At 42.2% G+C, this 21227-nt stretch overlaps 1 protein-coding gene across 11 annotated transcripts in view; it reads left to right on the forward strand.

Moving 5' to 3' along the window:
* The window catches only part of GANC (glucosidase alpha, neutral C), a 50600-nt gene extending 29684 nt beyond the window's left edge, over nt 1-20916 (forward strand). For 7 of the 11 annotated variants that reach the window (XM_039534673.1, XM_039534674.1, XM_039534670.1 and 4 more), the window contains 12 exons: nt 1781-1860; nt 3008-3151; nt 3581-3677; nt 4004-4105; nt 4592-4835; nt 6730-6794; nt 9483-9559; nt 15514-15588; nt 16423-16536; nt 17240-17352; nt 18447-18559; nt 20012-20916. In XM_039534673.1, coding sequence (XP_039390607.1) covers nt 1781-1860; nt 3008-3151; nt 3581-3677; nt 4004-4105; nt 4592-4835; nt 6730-6794; nt 9483-9559; nt 15514-15588; nt 16423-16536; nt 17240-17352; nt 18447-18559; nt 20012-20121 — 1334 coding nt within the window. In that variant the 3' untranslated portion in view covers nt 20122-20916. Of the gene's footprint in view, nt 1-1780; nt 1861-3007; nt 3152-3561; nt 3678-4003; nt 4106-4591; nt 4836-6729; nt 6795-9482; nt 9560-15513; nt 15589-16422; nt 16537-17239; nt 17353-18446; nt 18560-20011 lie in introns of those variants that run through there. The other 4 variants (XM_039534671.1, XM_039534672.1, XM_039534680.1 and 1 more) reach the window with 4 other exon arrangements.
* The last annotated feature ends 311 nt before the right edge of the window (nt 20917-21227 follow it).

Genomic DNA, 21227 nt, shown 5'->3' on the forward strand with positions numbered 1-21227 from the left:
AAAGCTGCCACCGAATTGCTGCTGCCTGTTCCGCGGCGGCAGCAATTCGGCGGCAGCTTCTGTCTTCAGCTGGAAGACAGAAGCTGCGCTGCCGTGGACAGCTGAACATAGAAGCTGCCGCCGAATTGCTGCCACTGCGGAAACGCGTGTGCCGCCCTAACAGCACACGGACTGCCCCCGCCGTCCGCAGCGGCAATTTGTCGCACTGCTTGGGGGCAAAAACACATGGACTGCCGCCCCTTGCAGATTGCCGCCCCAAGCACCTGCTTGGAATGCTGGTGCCTGGAGCTGGCCCTGACCGTAAGGTTACTGAACTTGTGAAAGATCAGTACTCTAAGTTGTCCAATGTTACATAACTCCTACTCAGCCTGTTACATGAAATTGTTTATAAAAGTAAGCAAAGGTTGAGTCAAATAGACTGGTACAAATTGGATTGTTAAAAGAACTGTAATAAGAGGTCTTCAAGGTTCCTGCTGAAGTCACTTGTTGGTATAACAACAAGCTTAAAGATTCTAGAAATAGGAGGAATTGTTCATAGTTGAAATCACTGAACTGTGTTAATTTTAATGAGAGGAGATTGCTGTTCCTTCTTGGATTTTTAATGGTGATTGTTACAATGGGAGTAAGCCAGTGATAACATAAAACCCAAGACCACACTTCACTGTTTAATGTTGTAACAGTGAACAAGGGTTTCATTTACACTTTCTCCCTAGTGGGGCCTGAGACACCCCTTTGAAAACACTTCAAACTTCATGGAGTGGGGCTTATATTCTTCACTGTATAGTGTGGCTAGAGGAATCCTTTCCATTTAAAGTTTGTGAGACCATGCAGGGAGAGACAGTGGCCATGGCGTTGAAACAGTACCATAAAGATCCTTTTCAGCAAAGGTGGGAACAGCAAAATTGGAAAAGGGTTAGATCAGATGGAGGGGGGAAATTCTGAGAAGGGAAAAGGGAAAGTGAGATAAGAGTTAATAGGATTTGGACACCATTAAGACTGACAAGCCCCAATTTTATATTTTAAAATATCCATCTAATTCCAGAAAACATGATTTTTGTAGAAGTTGCCAGTCTTAAAATTCTAGCTTCAAGCCTGACAACCTAGCAACAAACAACAGGGAGTCGTGACATGGGTGCGGCTCTGAAATAAGTATATAGATGCATTTTGTTTCATTCCTGACTATACTTGGGAGTGCCTGCACTTCCAAAACTCCACTACGCTGTTGGTGAATACTGCATTACTAGTGCATGGAGAGTAGACATCTCTGTAAACAAGGAAATATATAAGGCTCAATGGGGTTCCAGCAGGGGCATAAACTGACAGCAAATCAGCTGTCTGTGTACAATGTTTAAATCACTGTGGCTCTATACTATGTAATGAACGTAGTACAGCCATTGCAGAATACAGTTACCCACCTCCTGAGTGACACTCCCTGTAACATCAAGGCTTCGATTCCTTCATTGGCTTTCAGGTTGCCTCTGGGTGCCATTCAAAATGCTGGTCACTATCTTTAAATGGTATGGAACTTAGCCCACCACAACCCAAGCATAGTGGTCTTCAGATCACAGTGTAAGGTGTACTACTTTAGTTTAGCACTTGGTTACACTTTGCTTAGGTTTTTGTTCCTGGCATTTTTGGTTATGTATTAAGGTTACAGCAAAGGCAGAAGTCGCGGTGCTACCCATTGTGGAGATCATTGTATCAATATGTCACAGTGCTTGAATGCCAAGGCTATAGATGCTATAAAAGTTAAAATAAAACTGATGGTCCACACCTGCAGGTTCCTCTTCTTACCTGGATTTTACCAATCCTGAAGTCCGAGAATGGTATGCAGATCAGTTTGCCTTCAAATCATACAAGGTTTGTGTTTCTTCTCTTTGGATCCTACAGAGCACATAAAAAACTGGGAAATGGGGAAGAGATAATCGGAGGAGATAAACTACTAGATAAGTAAGGCAGTGGGGCTTTGTATTTATAGATGGTCATTAGACTGTAGAGGCAAATATCCGGAGTATAGTGGTAACCATATAGACTGCAGCAGGAACCTCACCGTGGCCTTGTCAACACTAAGAAAAATAGGAGCCTAATTCACCACTGATGCAATTCCCCCCATGATAGCAACAGTGGAGACTTTGGTGTGGACAGGGAATAGGCATTTTACCACCATGTCATCTAATGCAGCTGTCCCATTCCCAGCTTCTCTCAATAGGAGTCCACATAGGAAACGATGTGAGAGTGCTGCCTCTGAGGAGCTCACAGTTACTCTCAAGTCATCCTCCCCCACAATGAGTCCTTTACGCGAGGAGAATAGTGTGGAAGTACTGGCTGTTCATAGCCTATAGTCGCATCACTCCTAGCCCCTTCCAGGCTGTACTCAATATTAGACGTGTGTGTCACTGAAACACTGCCCAGCTCCCAATCATTTTTTTGTTGGAACCCCACTTTGCAAGGGGCAGGTAAACTCATGCTACTTATGGCCCCTCACTTCATGTCCCAAGGCAACTTTTCCTCCCCAGTTTCTTTTTCCTGTCCTTTTCTGCAGTTTTCCTCTGAGCTTTTTAATATTTTAAAATTCTCTTATTAACTTTTATGCTCTCCTGCCTCCTTCCCACCATCACTCACAAGAAAACATTCTGCTTGCTGTGAGGCTTGAGGCATCTATTGGTTGCACATGTATGGGCACTCGGCCCACAGGGCCATTTCAGCTGAGTGCTGTGAGAGCTGAAAAGCTCAAATAAGCTTTTGGACTGCAACCCTGTACACATAAGCTGCTCCTGTGGCCAGATGAATTAGGGGCTGTCAGGAGAGAAGAGAGGGAAGACAGACAGCTTTCCATAAGTCACCCTCAGTTTTACCTGGAGCCATGGGAGCATATTTGCAGTGCCACTGTTCTGTTGCTTCTCTTCCTGTGCATCCCCTACACTAGCACCACCCACCACTGCAGTTCAGGTAACATTGGATTAACCTAATGACTTAAATGTACCCTAAATGCCACTTTGTATCACAGGGCTCTACTGACATCCTGTTTGTATGGAATGATATGAATGAGCCTTCAGTCTTCAAAGGGGCAGAACTAACCATGCAGAGAGATGCTGTCCACCATGGCAACTGGGAGCACCGGGAGGTTCACAATCTCTATGGCTTTTACCAGGTAGGGCACCTAAAGACAAAAATCTACTGCCAGAGATACTCTGTCCTGGATGATTATGGTTTTTATTATATGTACTATGGTAGCGCCCAGATGGTCCTATCAAGATTGGGGCCCTGTTGTACTAGGTGCCAGTATTTTGGAATCAGCTTCTCCATGATAAGACCTGTAACAGTGATAGCACTCATGCATATCTTTCTACTGCAACAGTGTAAGGACATCAATCTATTACATATGCAATGTTAGTATTTCTATATTTTTCCCTGTTCTAGTGTCTTCCAAGAAACTGTGAGTACTTAACTAATAATAATTACTATTATTTCTAGACATATATTTCATATTGTTCCTGCCTTTAATTGTCTACAACAGGAGTATGGTATATACTGTTTGTAATTAGGTTATCTCCTTGTCAGTTATTCTTATGCTTTGCAGCAAATGGCAACTGCAGAAGGACTTATCAAACGCTCTGGGGGACAGAAGAGGCCATTTGTCCTCACACGATCTTTCTTTGCCGGATCACAGAAGTATGGTAAGCATGGACAAGCTTCATGAAATCATGTTTTTCTGTAATGGTTTGTTTTATTTATTTATGCATGCTAGGCCTGGTACTAGGGCTGTCAAACAATTAAAAATAATTGCAATTAATCACAAGATTAAAAAAAAGTTGTGATTAATTGCAGTTTTAATCACACTGTTAAACAATATAGAATACCGATTTAAATTCAGCAGAGTACTTGAAGCAAATTTATTAGCTTGCCACTTTCTTCTTTCTTTTCCCCCTAATTGCAAGTATAAATTGACCTAGGGACCTGAATTCAGTGTGTAAACTTGAAACCATGCTACTGGTATTTCCAGGTGCAGTATGGACAGGAGACAACGTAGCAGAGTGGAGTTACTTAAAAATCTCCATTCCAATGTTGCTCACAATCAGCATTGCAGGAATTTCATTCTGTGGAGGTAAGGAGTTTAACTGGATTCTTCACTAAATGTAGGCCACCAGACTTACTGAGCTTGACTCTCAAGATTTAAACACACAGCCACCAGAACAACCCACTTCTTTCCTACACTCCAATCTGTTTCAAAACAGTTTCCTATATTTAGTCCATTTACAGCTCCCAGTAGCATTCTTCTCTCCTTCCTTTGGCATATGCATCTTTGGTAGCATGTGAGTCCTTTGAACTGACAGCTTGGAGTTGTCTTCCATGAGCATCAGTATAATTTTCCCCTGTGACCAGGAAAACCACTCACTGTGTCTCTAAATGCTATCAACCTGTTTCATCATCAAATGAGAGTCCGATAATTTTTTTCACTTTGTATAGCCAAGCAGCTGCCTTTCAGCAGGACAGGAGGTACCATATTACATTAATGTATTTGTAATAAGAGAAATTCATGTTTTTGCAGAACACTTTCATAAACCAATTAACATGTCTCTTTAAATTTTAGCTGATGTGGGCGGGTTTATTGGGGACCCAGAACCAGAGCTACTTGTTCGCTGGTATCAGGCTGGTGCATACCAACCATTCTTCAGAGGCCATGCCAATATCGAAAGCAAACGACGTGAACCATGGCTATTTGGGGATGAGAACACACGGATCATCAGGGAAGCCATTAGAGAGCGCTACACCCTTCTGCCCTACTTGTATTCACTGTTCTACCGGGCACACACCACTGCTGAACCAGTCATGAGGTAAGATCATAAGGGGCTACATTAAAACTACTTGTATTGCTCTTTATATAAAGGCCCCTCTTATGAGCCAGGAAATTTTATACTTGTGTCAAGATGGATGTTTCGGGGGGAAAATTAAATTACTCTTCTTTACTTTTGTGACTTTCAGTTTGAATTTTTAAAAGCAAATAATATATACATTTGTTTTCTAAAAGAGAGCAATTGAGCACATCAGTTAAATAAACCATTACCACATACAGTCTTAGATAAATTTCTAAAAAACAGTAGACCCCCAAGAAGAATGTTATCACTATTCTCATCCATATCTAAATACTGCCAGTGGATCCCTAAGCTGACCTGAAAGTTTCAAAGTCTGCCTTTTCTCTCTCTCCGGTAAATGCTTTTGGTTCATCTGAAGAAACTGGGCCAACTGGGTTACCTTTCCCAGAGTTCATTTCATATAGATAATTCAAGTATGAGGTATATGCCATGCCACATTTCCTATAATCATTTTTCCTTTAGTAATGTAATACAAACATTAAATTAGTAAACTAGCTTCCATTGTGCTACTTTCCAATCTATAATGAGAGGTCTCCGTGGAGCTGGTGCAACAGTCACATCAGTAGAAGATCAATATTACTAATCTCTCTTGTATTTTTGTCTCTTACAAATGGCACTAGAATTGCTGTCCTTTTTTCAAATTTCTCTTCACTAGTTGTAATGCAAAAGCATTTAAAGATAAGGCCTAACTTTTAATAGGGCAGAAGCTCTGGGATGCACTCAGTTGTGAACCTGATTTGTGCATGCAGGCACTGCAAGAGCCAGTGAGGGCATCTGTCTGGCCCTTTGCATGTACAAATGTCCCATTTGTATATACTGTCTAGCACCTAACCATCCCCTAGGCTTCTACCTTTCTAAAAATCAGGCCCATGTTGACTATATACAGTAATAAATACTGCCATGGTTATAGCTAGCATTGTGGCAAATTCAGAAACTAAAAAAGGAAGTGTGGTATTTTCTTCACTGGTTTATGAAGGCAAGCAGAATGTAAAATCTGCAAGTACTCCCCTTCTTTTTGCCAATAAACAGTAGTGTTGCGGCATTCAACAGTATGCCTATTAGTAAGCAGGTCAGGCAGGCATTGTTTGTGAGGGAATGCACAGAATTGCTCCAGTTCTTGTCTCTAACTAGAAAGAGCTATTGTTATCGCAACATTTGGAATTATAAATAAGCAAAAGAAGGCCTATGCAGTGACCACATGATTAGCGTACCACATTACTATGCAATTCATCTTCTGAGTCAGGTTTCTCAGTCCCTGACCAACAGGACCCAGGATTGCTGTCAAATCAGCACAGTCAGCTGCTGAGAAGAAAAGAGACTGTCCCTCAGAAACGAGCCAGTGTAGGAGCAATGCTGATGGTCTCTGAAGGAAAGTCCTATCCATCTCCCCTCTGCTAGAAGAAAGCTCGATGCTATATGAGTTCATCAGGAAAGGGGGGGATTCCCAGGGTTGCCAAGGGCAAAACAGAGACACATGCCAAAACCAGAGCAAAAAGAAAAACAAACAGTAGTTAGACTGAGCACACACACTGAGTAGCCCAAATACTGTGATCTGGCCTGCAAGAGCCTGCGGAGGAGGCTGGGTTAGACCAGCTTTTTGCTTGCAGTAGATACACTGGGAATTGCCTTAACTCTCGTTCAGCTGGGAAACAATGATTGTATAAGAAGTGGCATTTAAAGGGACAGATGAGAAATGTGTCCAGTCTTCCTTGGTTGGATGGCGGTAGTCATAAAATGGGCCTTGTAGGAGAGTGGGAATGTAGAAAATGGTGGGGAGCCTGTGAACTCCAGCTGAGTCACAGAGGTGTCCAATGGAAAAGAAGAAACGGACAAGACTCCACCTTGCTTTCTACAGGCCTCTCTGGGTAGAGTTCCCCAAGGAACAAGAAACTTTTGGTGTGGAAGACGAATACATGCTGGGTAAGTAAACCATTTCCTAAATCCAGACATCAGCTGGTGTTTAAGTTTCAAAGTTAAGCACTTCTGCATATTATAGTAGCAAAAAGTATGAAAACCCTGGCCAAGATTTTTAAAAGTGAGAGATATTTTAAAGAGGCCTGATTTTCAGAGGATGAATGCTCAACACTTCTGAAAATCAGATTCCTTTAAAGATGTCTCACGTTGAGGTGAAAAAATTGAGGCACTCATCATTAGTTGGTTTTGAAAATCTTGGCTCTCATTTCCATATGGCAGAGATGGAACTTAGTTCCAGCATCTAAAACCACAACCTGCATCAGGTGTGACAGCATCTAATAACTAATTATCCAGAGCTGATGGAGAGGGTGGAGTGATTTCAGTGCCTCTGATGGAATTCACCTTCTCTGTGGATTCTAATAAATCATCCCTGCTAGGTTTGAGTAACCTCTAGAGCTAGAAAAATACATCTTTAAGAGCAAATTTTTAGCCTTTTTGAATGTTCCAAGTGTTAGAACTTCAGAAACTTTTCTCCCACACACCCTTGTCAGTTACACATCTTTGAACACTGCACTATGCAATCAACCTACTCAATATATTTTTCAGAAAAAAGTGTAAACATTTCCAATGAAGTGCATTGAAAAGGAGTTTGTTTGCCAAATGAGGTTTCCTTCTTCCTTGCTTCTGGTTGTAAGAAAGTGTTGTTTTTTTTAAATACGAAAATATATTAATAGACTCTCCAGTCCCTCACCAGTCCTGTGTGCAAGCACATTAACCCATAGGACCCTGGATATTATCGCCTGTGAAGAGGGAACATTTTTGTGGGAGTCCATTGTTAACATATTGGTAACACACCATAGTTTTGGATTCTATGCTGGTGTTTAACATTGCATGGTCATAACTCTCACAGGTTTGTAACCTGTCCCTTAAATCGGCTTCGGTACCCAATGACTGGAAGTTAGCTAATGTAACGCCATTATTTAAATTAGTTGAAACAATAGTAAAGAATAAAATTGTCAGACACATAGAAAAACATAAACTCTTGAGCAATAGTCAACATGGTTTCTGTAAAGGGAAATCGTGTCTTACTAATCTATTAGAGTTCTTTGAACAAACATGTGGACAAGGGGATCCGTGGACATTGTGTACTTAGATTTCCAGAAAGCCTTTTGGTCAGAAAGCCTCACCAAAGGCTCTTACGTAAATTAAGCTGTCATGGGATAAAAGAAAGGACCTTTCATGGATTGAGAACTGGTTAAAGGACAGGGAACAAAGGGTAGGAATTAATGGTAAATTCTCAGAATGGAGAGGCCAATCCTATTCAATTTATTCATAAATGATCTGGAGAAAAGTTTGCAGATGATACTAAACTACTCAAGATAGTTAAGACCAAAGCAGATTGTGAAGAACTTCAAAAGATCTCACAAAACTAAGTGATTGGGCAACAAAATGGCAAATGAAATTTAATGTGGATAAATGTAAAGTAATGCACATTGGAAAAAATAACCCCAACTATACATACAACATGATAAAGATCTTGGAGTTATCGTGGATAGTTCTCTGAAGATGTAAAAGCAAACAGGATGTTAGGAATCATTAAAAGGGGATAGAGAATAAGACTGAGAATATATTATTGCCCTTATATAATCCCATGGTACCCACCATCCGAATACTGTGTACAGATGTGGTCTAAAAGATATTCTAGCACCAGAAAAGGTTCAGAAAAGAGCAACTAAAATGATTAGGGGTTTAGAGAGGGTCCCATATGAGGAAAGATTAAAGAGGCTAGGACTCTTCAGTTTGGAAAAGAGGAGACTAAGGGGGGACATGATAGAGGTATATAAAATCATGAGTGATGTTGAGAAAGTGGATAAGGAAAAGTTATTTACTTATTCCCATAATACAAGAACTAGAAATTAATAGGCAGCAGGTTTAAAACAAATAAAGGAAGTTCTTCTTCATGCAGCGCACAGTCAACTTGTGGAATTCCTTACCTGAGGAGGTTGTGAAGGCTAGGACTATAACAATGTTTAAAAGGGGACTGGATAAATTCATAAGTCCATAAATGGCTATTAGCCAGGATGGGTAAGAATGGAGATGGATGGCAGGAGAGAGATCACTTGATCATTGCCTGTTAGGTTCACTCCCTCAGGGGCACCTGGCATTGGCCACTGTCGGTAGACAGATACTGGGCTAGATGGACCTTTGGTCTGACCCGGTACGGCCTTTCTTATGTTCTTATGACACTGAGTACTACTTTCAAAAGCACCTAAATGAATTAGGCACTTGCCTAACTCCCATTGCATTTCAAAGAGATGTGAACATCTGATTCCCTTAGGTGCTTTTGAAAATTTTATCCAATAAGTCTGTAGCCTTCAACCTTAAATATTAGCCCCACAATGGAATCTTTAGGTAAAGGCAGTACAATTATACAAGAGCTAGATATTATTAACTTATACAGCACTTTTCATTAGTAGATCTCACAGTTCTATCTTTACAAAGGAGGTCAGTGTCATCCCCTTTTTACAGATGGGGTAACTGAGGCACAGAGAGGTGAAGTGACTTGCCCCAGGTCACCCAGCAGGCCAGTAGCTGAGTCACGAATAGAGCCCAGGTCTCCTTGAGTCTCAGTCCAATTCCCTATTCACAGGCTATGCTGCATCTTCTCATTTCCTTTTGTATCTTTTATTCCAGGAAACGCTTTACTGGTGCATCCAGTCATTGAACAAGAGGCCACTACAGTGAATGTTTTACTGCCTGGGTCAGATGAGGTAAGGGTAACTAAGAACCCACTCTGATGTTTGAATCAAAGAAAGTGCATTAACTCCATTCTCGTGAGTCCTCTTCTATCCCAGCATAATCAATAAGTGATATTGCTACTAGCGGCAACCCAAGTCCCCTTCTCAAGGCCTCTCTTTCCCATTTGTCTGTCTCTTGCGCAGCAATCTCTGTACTTTCTACACATAGACTACCCTCCCTGGGCCAGCACCCAAAGCTATTACTCTCTTCTAATTGAAATCCCTCCTCAAGCCCCACTCCTTCCATGACACCTTGTTGGAATTATTAATATGGGAAACCACCAAACATGAATTTAATCAGAAATTCCTTTATTAAATCCAAAGCCCAAATGATACTTATACAATTGCTCTAAACATGCCTACAAACCCTAACTAATAAGCAATTTACTATATCCAAACAGCAACAAAAAATGTATAAGTATTTGATCAAGATACTTACAAATGGGCTACACCCAGGGGTGTTTAGAGCCATATTGGCTGGCTCCAACATGGTCAGGCAGGTATTAGCAATGAATCCTTTAAGAGTTTACTTTTTATGCCCTTTTAACAAACAAGTGATGTCATTGCCAATTGCTGACTTCAGCTAAAAACCAATTTGAGACAGTTCACCTTATTTCCAGTCTTAATCCAGATAAGATTTAGCACCTCCTTTCTTCCCAAGGCTTTTCCTCCCTTCCCTCTAGCTGTCCAACAGTTTCCCCATTGCACCTAGGTTTACACAGGCTTTAACACTGGTGTGTGAGTTGGGGAAGGGCCATGTTGGCTCATTTTAAGACAGATTCTCTTTGTTTTATTTAAAACCATCTGCAGTCATCCCTTTCTGTCAGAGGCTCTCTTTTTAGAAACTTCCCCTTATCTCATTAGTTATTCTTTGAACCAGACATCCTCCCTACTTCATTCCTTCTGGCCTTATTACTTATTATTTTCAAGGCCTTCCTTCTTCTTGCTAGTCTGGGTCTTTCTTTACAACAAATATATATTTCCTTAACCAAACTTAAGCTAAATGTAGTTCTTTAATTTTATACTTATCCTACACCTCTGCAACATACTAGCTGACTTAAATTTCATAGATTGATTCGAGGACTGGAAGGGACCTCGAGAGGTCATCGAGTCCAGTCCCCTGCCCTCATGGCAGGACCAAATACTGTCTAGACCATCTCTGATAGCCATTTATCTAACCTACTCTTAAATATCTCCAGAGATGGAGATTCCGCAACCTCCTTAGGCAGTTTATTCCAGTGTATAACCACCCTGACAGTTAGGAACTTTTTCCTAATGTCCAACCTAAACCTCCCTTGCTGCAGTTTAAGCCCATTGCTTCTTGTTCTATCCTTAGAGGCTAAGATGAACAAGTTTTCTCCCTCCTCCTTATGACACCCTTTTAGATACCTGAAAACTGCTATCATGTCCCCTCTCAGTCTTCTCTTTTCGAAACTAAACAAAACCAATTCTTTCAGCCTTCCTTCATAGGTCATGTTCTCTAGACCTTTAATCATTCTTGTTGCTCTTCTCTGGACCCTCTCCAATTTCTCCACATCTTTCTTGAAATGCGCTGCCCAGAACTGGACAATATATTCCAGCTGAGGCCTGACCAGCGCAGAGTAGAGCGGAAGAATAACTTCTCGTGTCTGGCTCACAACACACCTGTTAATGCATCCCAGAATCATGTTTGCTTTTTTTGCAACAGCATCACATTGTTGACTCATATTTAGCTTGTGGTCCACTATAACCCCTAGATCCCTTTCTGCCGTTCTCCTTCCTAGACAGTCTCTTCCTATTCTGTATGTGTGAAATTGATTGTTCCTTCCTAAGTGGAGCACTTTGCATTTGTCTTTATTAAACTTCATCCTGTTTACCTCAGACCATGTCTCCAAGTTGTCCAGATCATTTTGAATTATGACCCTGTCCTCCAAAGCAGTTGCAATCCCTCCCAGTTTGGTATTATCTGCAAACTTAATAAGTGTACTTTCTATGCCAATATCTAAGTCGTTGATGAAGATATTGAACAGAGCCGGTCCCAAAACAGATCCCTGCGGAACCCCACTTGTTATACCTTTCTAGCAGGATTGGGAACCATTAATAACTACTCTCTGAGTACGGTTATCCAGCCAGTTATACACCCACCTTATAGTAGCCCCATCTAAGTTGTATTTGCCTAGTTTATTGATAAGAATATCATGCAAGATCGTATCAAATGCCTTACTAAAGTCTAGGTATACCACATCCACCGCTTCTCCCTTATCCACAAGGCTCGTTATCCTATCAAAGAAAGCTATCAGATTGGTTTGACATGATTTGTTCTTTACAAATCCATGCTGGCTATTCCCTATCACCTTACCACCTTCTAAGTGTTTGCAGATGATTTCCTTAATTACTTGCTCCATTATCTTCCTTGGCACAGAGGTTAAACTAACTGGTCTGTAGTTCCCTGGGTAGTTTTTAATTTCCCTTTTTATAGATGGGCACTATATTTTCTCTTTTCCACTCTTCTGGAATCTCTCCTGTCTCCCATGATTTTCCAAAGATAATAGCTAGAGGCTCAGATACCTCTTCTATTAGCTCCTTGAGTATTCTAGGATGCATTTCATCAGGCCCTGGTGACTTGCAGGCATCTAACTTTTCTAAGTGATTTTTAACTTGTTCTTTTTTTATTTTATCTTCCAAACCTACCCCCTTTCCATTAGCATTCACAATGTTAGGTATTCCTTCAGACTTCTCGGTGAAGACCGAAACAAAGAAGTCATTGAGCATCTCTGCCATTTCCACGTTTCCTGTTACTGTTTCTCCCTCCTCGCTGAGCAGTGGGCCTACCCTATCCTTGGTCTTCCTCTTGCTTCTAATGTATTGATAAAAAGTCTTCTCATTTCCCTTTATTCCTGTAGTTAGTTTGAGCTCCTTATGTGCCTTTGCCTTTCTAATCTTGCCCTATGTGTTCCTGTGTTGTTTGCCTATGTTCATCCTTTGTAATTTGTCCTAGTTTCCATTTTTTATATGACTTCTTTTTATTTTTTAGATCATGCAAGATCTCGTCGTTAAGCCAAGCTGGTCTTTTGCCACATTTTCTATCTTTCCTACCCAGCGGAATAGCTTGCTTTTGGGCACTTAATAGTGTCCCTTTGAAATACTGCCAACTCTCCTCAGTTGTTTTTCCCCTCAATCTAGATTCCCATGGGACCTTACCAATCAACTCTCTGAGCTTACCAAAATCCGCCTTCCTGAAATCCATTGTCTCTATTTTGCTGTACTCCCTTCTACCCTTCCTTAGAATTGTGAACTCGTTGATTTCATGATCACTTTCATCCAAGCTGCCTTCCACTTTCAAATTCTCAACGAGTTCCTCCCTATTTGTTAAAATCAAATCTAGAACAGCTTCCCCCCTAGTAGCTTTTTCAGCCTTCGGAAGTAAAAAGTTGTCTGCAATGCAGTCCAAGAACTTATTGGATAGTCTGTGCTCTACTGTGTTATTTTCCCAACATATATCTGGATAGTTGAAGTCTCCCCTCACCACCAAATCTTGGGCTTTGGATGAACTTGTCTGCTTATTTATTTAATTTTCTTTTCCTAGGGTTAATTTCTCATTTATGTTGCAGGAAGGGGTCAAATGTTGGGACGGAGGATAGGAAGGACATTTGAGTTGAACCTGGGGGAAAAGACATGGGGGATGGATGGTAGAGGAAGTATGCAAGGAAAGGAACTTAAACACTTTTTTCTTATAATCTTGCTGTGTGCCTGTCACTGTGATCACTTTGCTTGTATGTTATATTCTTTTTACCCAACACTGAATGCTCTTCAGAGCTGGTATTGTAATTTCAGCAACTAACACATTTTGGCCACTACCTCAGTCTAAGTAATAACAATGCAAGTGCTGCAGTGCAGACTGTTGTTCTGTGATTAGGTGCCCCAGTTAAGCACAGCAAACTCTCTCATACACTTATAAAAAGTCAGTGCCTCTCTGAAGAGAAAGTTGTTCATCCACATGATGGCAGTGCAATGTGCTTCTGCATAGAAGACTTCAGAATCAGAGGTTGTGGAGGTGGTACTTTGGGAAGAGAGATTTCTTCAGCTTCCATGGCTAAGTGTTGACTAAAATTTTCTCAGTATCTCAAGTAACTAGATTTCCCACATGTCATGGGAATCCGCTCTGACGAATGCAAATCATTGCACTGAGTAGGAGCTTGAGATCTAATTTTGGAGGCAGATGAATGGGAAGACAGGTAGAAAAGGAGAGGATTGAATAGCCTTGAGTATGAAAGGTCAAGTAAAAGCTTGTGGCTCTCCTCAAAATGTCTCAGGAACTAGGAGTTCTTTGATAATTGTGCTTGAGATAAGTCAGAGTATAGAAATATGGGAAAGATTGCTTAGGGTCTCTCCCAGGAAGCTCTGACAAACACTTTTTTTTTTTTTAGTTAAGAGTTGTATAGGAATTCACTGCCTGCTATGGCTGTAACAGCTAATCCTGTCAGGGACTATGGTGCAGAGGCACAGGGTGCTTTGTATGGTCATTTTCAATGAGCTGCTCTTGCAGCATGCTTTGGAATATCCCAATAAATTCAGTCAAATGTGACGTCCAGGTTGTAGTTATTTTGTTTGCCTTATTTTAGTTCCCAGATAATAGAGAAAAGTCCACATTGACCTGCTTTGTACAGTTTACAGCATTTTCTCAGACAACATGCAAAACTGAATAACCTTACACTGGGGGCATGATCTCTCAAGGACAATGTGAAAATCACATGCTGTTGTGGGTGCCTAGCAATGCATTTGGCTTTTCGTGCATGAGAAGGTTTCAGTTGTCAGACCAGCCTAAATTTAACCCTTCACATGTACTAAACACTGAACTGAAAAGCCCTTTTACTTAACATAAAAAGACTGAAAATTCATGAGAACTAGACCATGTGTTCCTGTTGTCTCTTATACTCATTGCAAAGGCCCGAAAGCCAAAACAATCTAGCAGTGTGTACTAAAGAGGTTTGGTCCATAGCACATACCTCAGAACACAAGTTGGAGGCCTGTGGAAAACTTAGATTATTTTAAAGGTACAAATGTGCTTACACTGGATTTGTTTCTCATAAAGTATTTTTTAAAAGTTTCATCATTTTGTGAATGACACTGTTGCTTAGCACCTGCAGCCTATTAGAGCAAATGCAACTTCTAGAAAAGGTCATTCTCCATTTTGTGTATCAATCAAGGCTGCCCAGAGGGGGGGGCAAGAGGGGCAATTTGCCCCAGGCCCCGAACTCCACAGGGGCCCCCACCAGAGTTTTTCGGGGCCCCTGGAGCGAGGTCCTTCACTCGCTCCGGGGGGCCCGGAAAACTCTTGCAGGGCTGGGCGCAGGAGCTTCTTCTGCTCCCGGTCTTCGCCGGCGGCGGGTCCTTCCACTCCGGGGCGGAAGGACCCCCCGCTGGCGAATTACCGCCGAAGATGGAGCGGGACCCGCCGCTGAGTTCAGCTCGGTCTTCGGCGGTAATTCGGCGGCGGGGGCCCTTCCCTTCTGGGACCCGCCGCCGAAGTGCCCTGAAGACCCTCGGCGGGGGCCCCCCTCCGCCGAATTACCGCCGAAGACTGGGCTGCACTTCGGCAGTGAGTCCCGCTTCGGCGGTAATTCAGCGGCGGCGGCGGCGGGGGGGGCCGCCGCGGGTCTTCGGGGCACTTCGGCGGCGGGTCCCGGAACGGAAGGGCCCCCCGCTGCCGAAGACCCCGGGCCCCCGGAATCCTCTGGGCGGCCCTGGTATCAATGCACATTTACTAAGTCTCTCAGAAAGGTCTTTGGACTCAGCACACTAAATGCTATTCCTTGTATCACAAGAATGCAGTAAAAGACAGTGACAGCCAGCGATGAATTCACAAAACAAATGCCCCTGCAGAGGTATCAGATCTTTCCATAATATATATCTTATGTTTGTTTCTTCTGCCTTTTCCCCTGATGTAGGTGTGGTATGACTTCAGAAGATTTAGACGACTGGACTATCCAGGAACTCTAAAGATCCCAGTAACACTGGAAAGCGTAGGTTTTTGTTCTGTAACATTGCTTTTATTGGCTTGACAGATTAAAATAGATTTTCTCTCAAACACTCATAAATCTGAATAGTGACATTAGGCTGCAGTCCTGCAAGGAGAATTAAAATAGCTTCTGTGGAGAAAAAAAAAGATGCTGTCTTAGCTCTAGGCAACATGGTTCAAACTAAGAAACAGCAAAGTGCTAATATGAGCACGGCAGGCTCAGATAGACAAAGAAGGGGCTAATTATGTCAGAAGAGAACTCCACAGTTAACCCTCTTTCACCTCCAAATCACCTCCCACTTAGAGGGAGTATTTAGTAGAAATGCTGAAAGTGCAGAAAGTATTTCAACAGTGTTTGTAGTGAAGGAGGGGTTCACTTGGACACCCTCACATTTCTAGGTGGAACTTCGTACTGTTCAAGCACTACATGAACATCAGCACTGGACTCTCAGTGCCCATTATCCATGTAAGTTCTAGCAACTGTTGTACCAGAGGAGGGCAATGGACCGTCTTTGTCAGTATCCCATGTCCTTTATTCAGATGGACCCAGTTACACCATGGCCCCCAATATATGCTATTGTTTGAAAAGACAGACACCGTACAGGGTGGGCAATCTCAGCAAATGTTGTTGGGATGATTTTGAGACAGGAAAAGCATGTGGGAAGATGACTTGTAAGCAGAATAGAGTTTATTCATCAACGTGCTGTCTGCTGAAGTGTCCTATGGGTGATAAGAAACAGCTGCAATTTTTCCCCCAATAAACTAAAATTAAATGATCAGAGAATAGCACTAAGATTTCCACACTTGAATTCTTCTACCCTGGCTTTGTTATTGGCAGATTCCAGTGTTCCAGCGAGGGGGGAGTGTGGTGCCCCTTAAGACCACAGTAGGAAGATCCACTGAATGGATGACAGATATTTCTTACGAACTCCGTGTTGCTCTGGACTCCAAGGTACTCTGGGATTACATTTAGTTTATACACCTGTCCTGTCTCTCTTGGTCTCATCATGTCCCTGCTCCTCTTTGCCCTCTAGCAGTAGGACCTGTTTTATAGGGAACAGGAGGTCTCCTTCTGCCTGTTCAACCAGCACAGTACAGTGCTTGCCTACATGCCAGCTAGAAGAAGAGTCAGTCTCCTCCAGATTGCTGTGGAGAAACTTGGCCCTCTTCTCACTTGCCTGGGCTCCACTCTTTGTGCTGGGATTCATGCCAGAGCACACAAACTGTTTGTTCAACATGTGACTAGGATTTCTACACAAGTAGAGCATTTCCTGACCTTCCTCTTGCCCTTCCTCTCCTTGTCAGCCACCCTCCAGCAGCTTGGAGAAAGGAGAGGAGTGGTGGATTGCTTCAGGCCACAAACTTCCTCTTCAGACCCAGAGAGAATGAATTTAGCAACTGTCTTTTTAAATACAACCCAACAGCGGAAAGTACTGCACAGACACCACAATGAATTTACAAAACCATCACATCCAGAATGTTCTTTTAGTAATGCCGGATTGTTCTTCAAGGGAGTGTTTTAACCTACCAGAGATCATAACAGTTCTAGTGGCTTCTAACTGTTAACTTCAGCATATAGTGATGCTTATTTTCAGTTTCATTGTCCAACACTCAGGCTTCTGTTAACTTTGTTCTACATCTGATGTGTCCCATAGGACTTTGCAGTAGGTGAGCTCTATCTAGATGATGGGCATTCATTTCAGTACCTTCATAAGAAGCAATTCCTGCACAGGAAATTCACTTTCCACAAGAATGTTTTCTCTTCCAGGTAATGGCAGCTGTTGCAGGTAAAATCCATAAAAGGAAGTCCCTTTTATAATGCACTTTACTTAGCAACAAATGTGTAAGTGTTATTCTTGTCCATTGCTCAAGAACCCCCAGAGATAGAGTGTTTCACATGCAAAATTGGAGAGGAGGTAATCTACATACACAGTCAGACCTGGAATACTGAGTGCAGCTCTGGTTCACACTGTTTCAGAAGGCTACAGATTTACTAAATTAAATATAACAAAGGGCAGCAACAGGGATCCAAGGATTAGATAAGAAGGTATATGGGAAAGACTGAGGAAGCCAAATTTAGAGTTTTGCAAAGGGAAGACACGTAGGGGATACAATCATTTTATGGATAGCGTTGGGGTAACCATATCAATAAAGACTATGTTCTGAGATTACAAATAATGCGGGGACAAATACTTATTAGCAATGAAGCCAAGGAAGGAAATGTTGAAACATAATCAGAAAATGTATGGCAAGAGAATAGTAGCATAGAAAAACAAAGAGGGTAGTCAGGCATGCTAAATACCAAAAACATCCACAGCTGCTTGTAAGTAGGCAAATGTATCAAATATGTCACTCCCAGACTTCCACCAACTACTGTAACAAAATTTGTTCTCCAGATGGATATGTAGCATCATCATTAACCTACAGGTTTTTTTCTTGCTCCTTCAGCTCTTAAGTGTGAGTTAGAGATCATCTGTACTACGAAACTTACCTTAAAGCAGGATTATAGAATGGCTTGGGTAACATGACTGAAACACAGATCAGTCCCCTCAGTACAGGCACGACTGAATCACACAGACAGGCCCTTCACCATTTGTATCTATTTAAATCATTTTCAGATGCTATCCAGGTAACCAGGAGCTTGTGAAACCCACTTATGCACCCATTAAGCAGTTGGTGATGGAGGGGAAAAAATATCACACCTCCCTCAAGAAAAAGTATGCTAGGGAAAATAAACTGAGTTTTGGATCCTGAAATAAGCGACTGTAGTAGTGGTTTGTCCCTCCAAGTTTTATGCCTGGGTTGGCTCTCCAACCACAGGTAGAAACTACTGTGTCTGAGACTTTGTGTTTTCTTTTTCAGCTGTGCTGATGAAATTGGGCAGTACCACACAAAATGTGTAGTTGAACGGGTACTAATTCTGGGAGTTGAAAAGCAACCCACATCTGTGACAGTCAGTCTCCAGGGTAAGAGAGGCAAGTATTTTATACTTCACTTCCGTTTTTTAAAATCTTACTATAATGGTAGCACTAATTAAAGGTGGCAGATGACAACACTGAAAAGAAAACTATAAGCATGGGGAGCAATAGTACAAGCTTCCCAGTGCTGTCCCTCCAGTATATCCCACCCTGTTCTTGCGGGACCATCACTGTGGATAAGAGGGTAGTTCAGTTTGCAAGCCTAGTTAATCCTTGGCCCCTCTACTGAAGGTGTCGACTAAAGCACCAGTTGTTGCAACTAGTGTGTAAATTGGTGGCTTGACTGGGCAGAAACCACAGCAAATGGCTGTAAGGTTCATTCATTAGGAGAAAGTCTTGATAAACACAAAGCAAAACAAGGTAACAAAGCTACCTCAGCCTGGGGATCAACTTAGCTCTCCGAGCCCAGGGAGGGAGTCCTGCCTTGCCCCAGACATTCTCCCCCTTCTGCCTCTCCAGCATTCCTTCTACTGAGCATCTGTGCAAGGAAAAGTGAAATGGAGGCTGGAGTTAACTCCTTTTCGTGTGAGGACCAGGTAGTGCCTGTCATGTAGTGGGAGTGATCATTTTTCGTTATACCTGCCCACTAGGGAACTGCACTGAAACTTAGGCATCAGTGTCTCCATAGGAAGATACCTTGCTGCTATTGGAGACCGGGGACAAGGTGGTTGGCTGCTCCCACTGAAGGGCCCACCAGTGTGATAACTTCCAGAGCCCAAGAAACACTTTGGTCAACAGTGACAATTGCCATACTTCAGGATTAACAAATTTAGATAACCTTGTTTTACAGAGCATGCAGTTGGAGATACAGCTTAATAATAACACTCTTAGACCCCCAAATAGGGTGGGTCAGACTGGTCCAAGAAAGGAAATTTGCAGGCAAGAACAAAAGTTTCTATTCTCTCGCTCACACAGTAGGGTTCACAGTTTCTGACAGTGCAGAACCCACTAAACTCTACAAGGACCTGCCTAGGGAAAGCTAGCAAAATTTGCACAGAGGACCTGTCCCTCCAGGCCTCCCTTTCCCCTTTGGGAATCATAATGTCATTGTGCCTGCCTGCACCTGTCTCTACCCCTGCTAAGGCACAAAAAGTGACAGTTAATGCAGAAACAAGCATTCACTTCTGTAATTTCTGCAGGAAAATCCTTGGATATAAGAGAAGATAAGGGTTCAGAATGGTAGCTTCCCCCAAAAAAACATGGAGCCCCAAGCACATGTTTGCAGAGTTGGAGTAAAGGAAGAAGTGATACCATAGACTCTGATGCACCCTTATGAGCATACTGGAGATTTAGCCAGTAATTGCTCTCCTTTTATCACCTCCAGGCCTAACAGAGGAGATAATCTGACCCAATAAGAGGGAGAGAAATAAGGCAATCATGTATAACTTTGTTCAGAAGAGGTTTTCTTAGAGTGCGTCATAAACTCTCTCTTGTCCTATTGCAATTCAGATGGGAAAGACAAAGAAGTGGTTTTCACATATGATGCCAAGACCTCCATGTTGACACTGGAAAAACTATTATTAAATGTTGGTGCTGACTGGGAAATTCACATCAAGTGAGAGGAGAAACTGTGTCTTCAAAGAACTGGATGGAAAGTTGAAAGGAAATGGTTTTGAAGGACTTAAATTTCTCTCTTTAATCTGACTAGTTTGAAATAACGTAGGCAGAACTATAGCAGCCCCAGGCTAATCTTTCTTAACATTTTCTTTTAAAAGATTGATTTAATTTAGATTTGACAAGCTCTTCTCTGGTCAGTAGCTGGCAAAAGTAATAGTAATGCGATCATATCCAATGGAAAAGGCTCATCGCTGTCCTGCCAAGGCTGGTTTCATTTTGGCAAACAGGATTCTGCAGGCAGTGAGCTAAATTCTGCCCTCCCTTACACCCATGCAATAAAGTCCTCCATTAGGCTGTGGAAGAGACTTAAACCCAAGAATTTCTAGTTTTTAAATTTCAGGCAGTTTTCTAAGTGTCTGCAAATCACTGCTATTTTGACTGTTCAGCAAATAGGGCATTTCAGAGAGGGAGGAGCCCTGAATCAGCTCGATCAAAGAGCATTGATGAATCTATGCAAAATGAAAAGGACTAAAATGTATGTTTAGGACATTGTGTGCAAACTACCTTGGGCAGAACCAACTTGAATGAGTGTGATTACTTCTGTTACAAGCATTCCCTTTCTGTCCCCACTGCCCTAGCCTACAAGCCAAGGAACAGCCCTACAGTCTGTTAACGGGAAAGTAAATAACGGAGCTGGGTGAACAGTTCAGCAGTTGAATCTGAACTCAGCCCAAAGTTAAGGATTGTGAGGGCAGTATGTACCAGGTGATGTGCGTGAATAAAGGATAATATGGGAATGGGGAAATCATACTGAATATTTATTTCTAGACTTTATAAAAATCTAAATATTATAAAGGATAATATTGGGTTTGGATATTAGCTGGACTTCCATAAACACTTTCTATCACAATGCTTTTTCCCACCCTGCCCACCCCCAGTGTGTGTTGGTTGGGGCGATTGCCCAAGGTTTTATTTGAATGAGTACCAACTGTTTAAATAGAAGGCCTGCACGAGAGAAGCTCTGCTCTTACAGATCTTATAAGATGTGCTATAACAGGGCTTTCTTCCTCCAGACTTTAGCCCAGGGGTGGGCAAACTACAGCCCGCG

Source organism: Mauremys reevesii, linkage group 4 (assembly GCF_016161935.1).
Source record: "Mauremys reevesii isolate NIE-2019 linkage group 4, ASM1616193v1, whole genome shotgun sequence".
Taxonomy (NCBI): domain Eukaryota; kingdom Metazoa; phylum Chordata; order Testudines; family Geoemydidae; genus Mauremys; species Mauremys reevesii.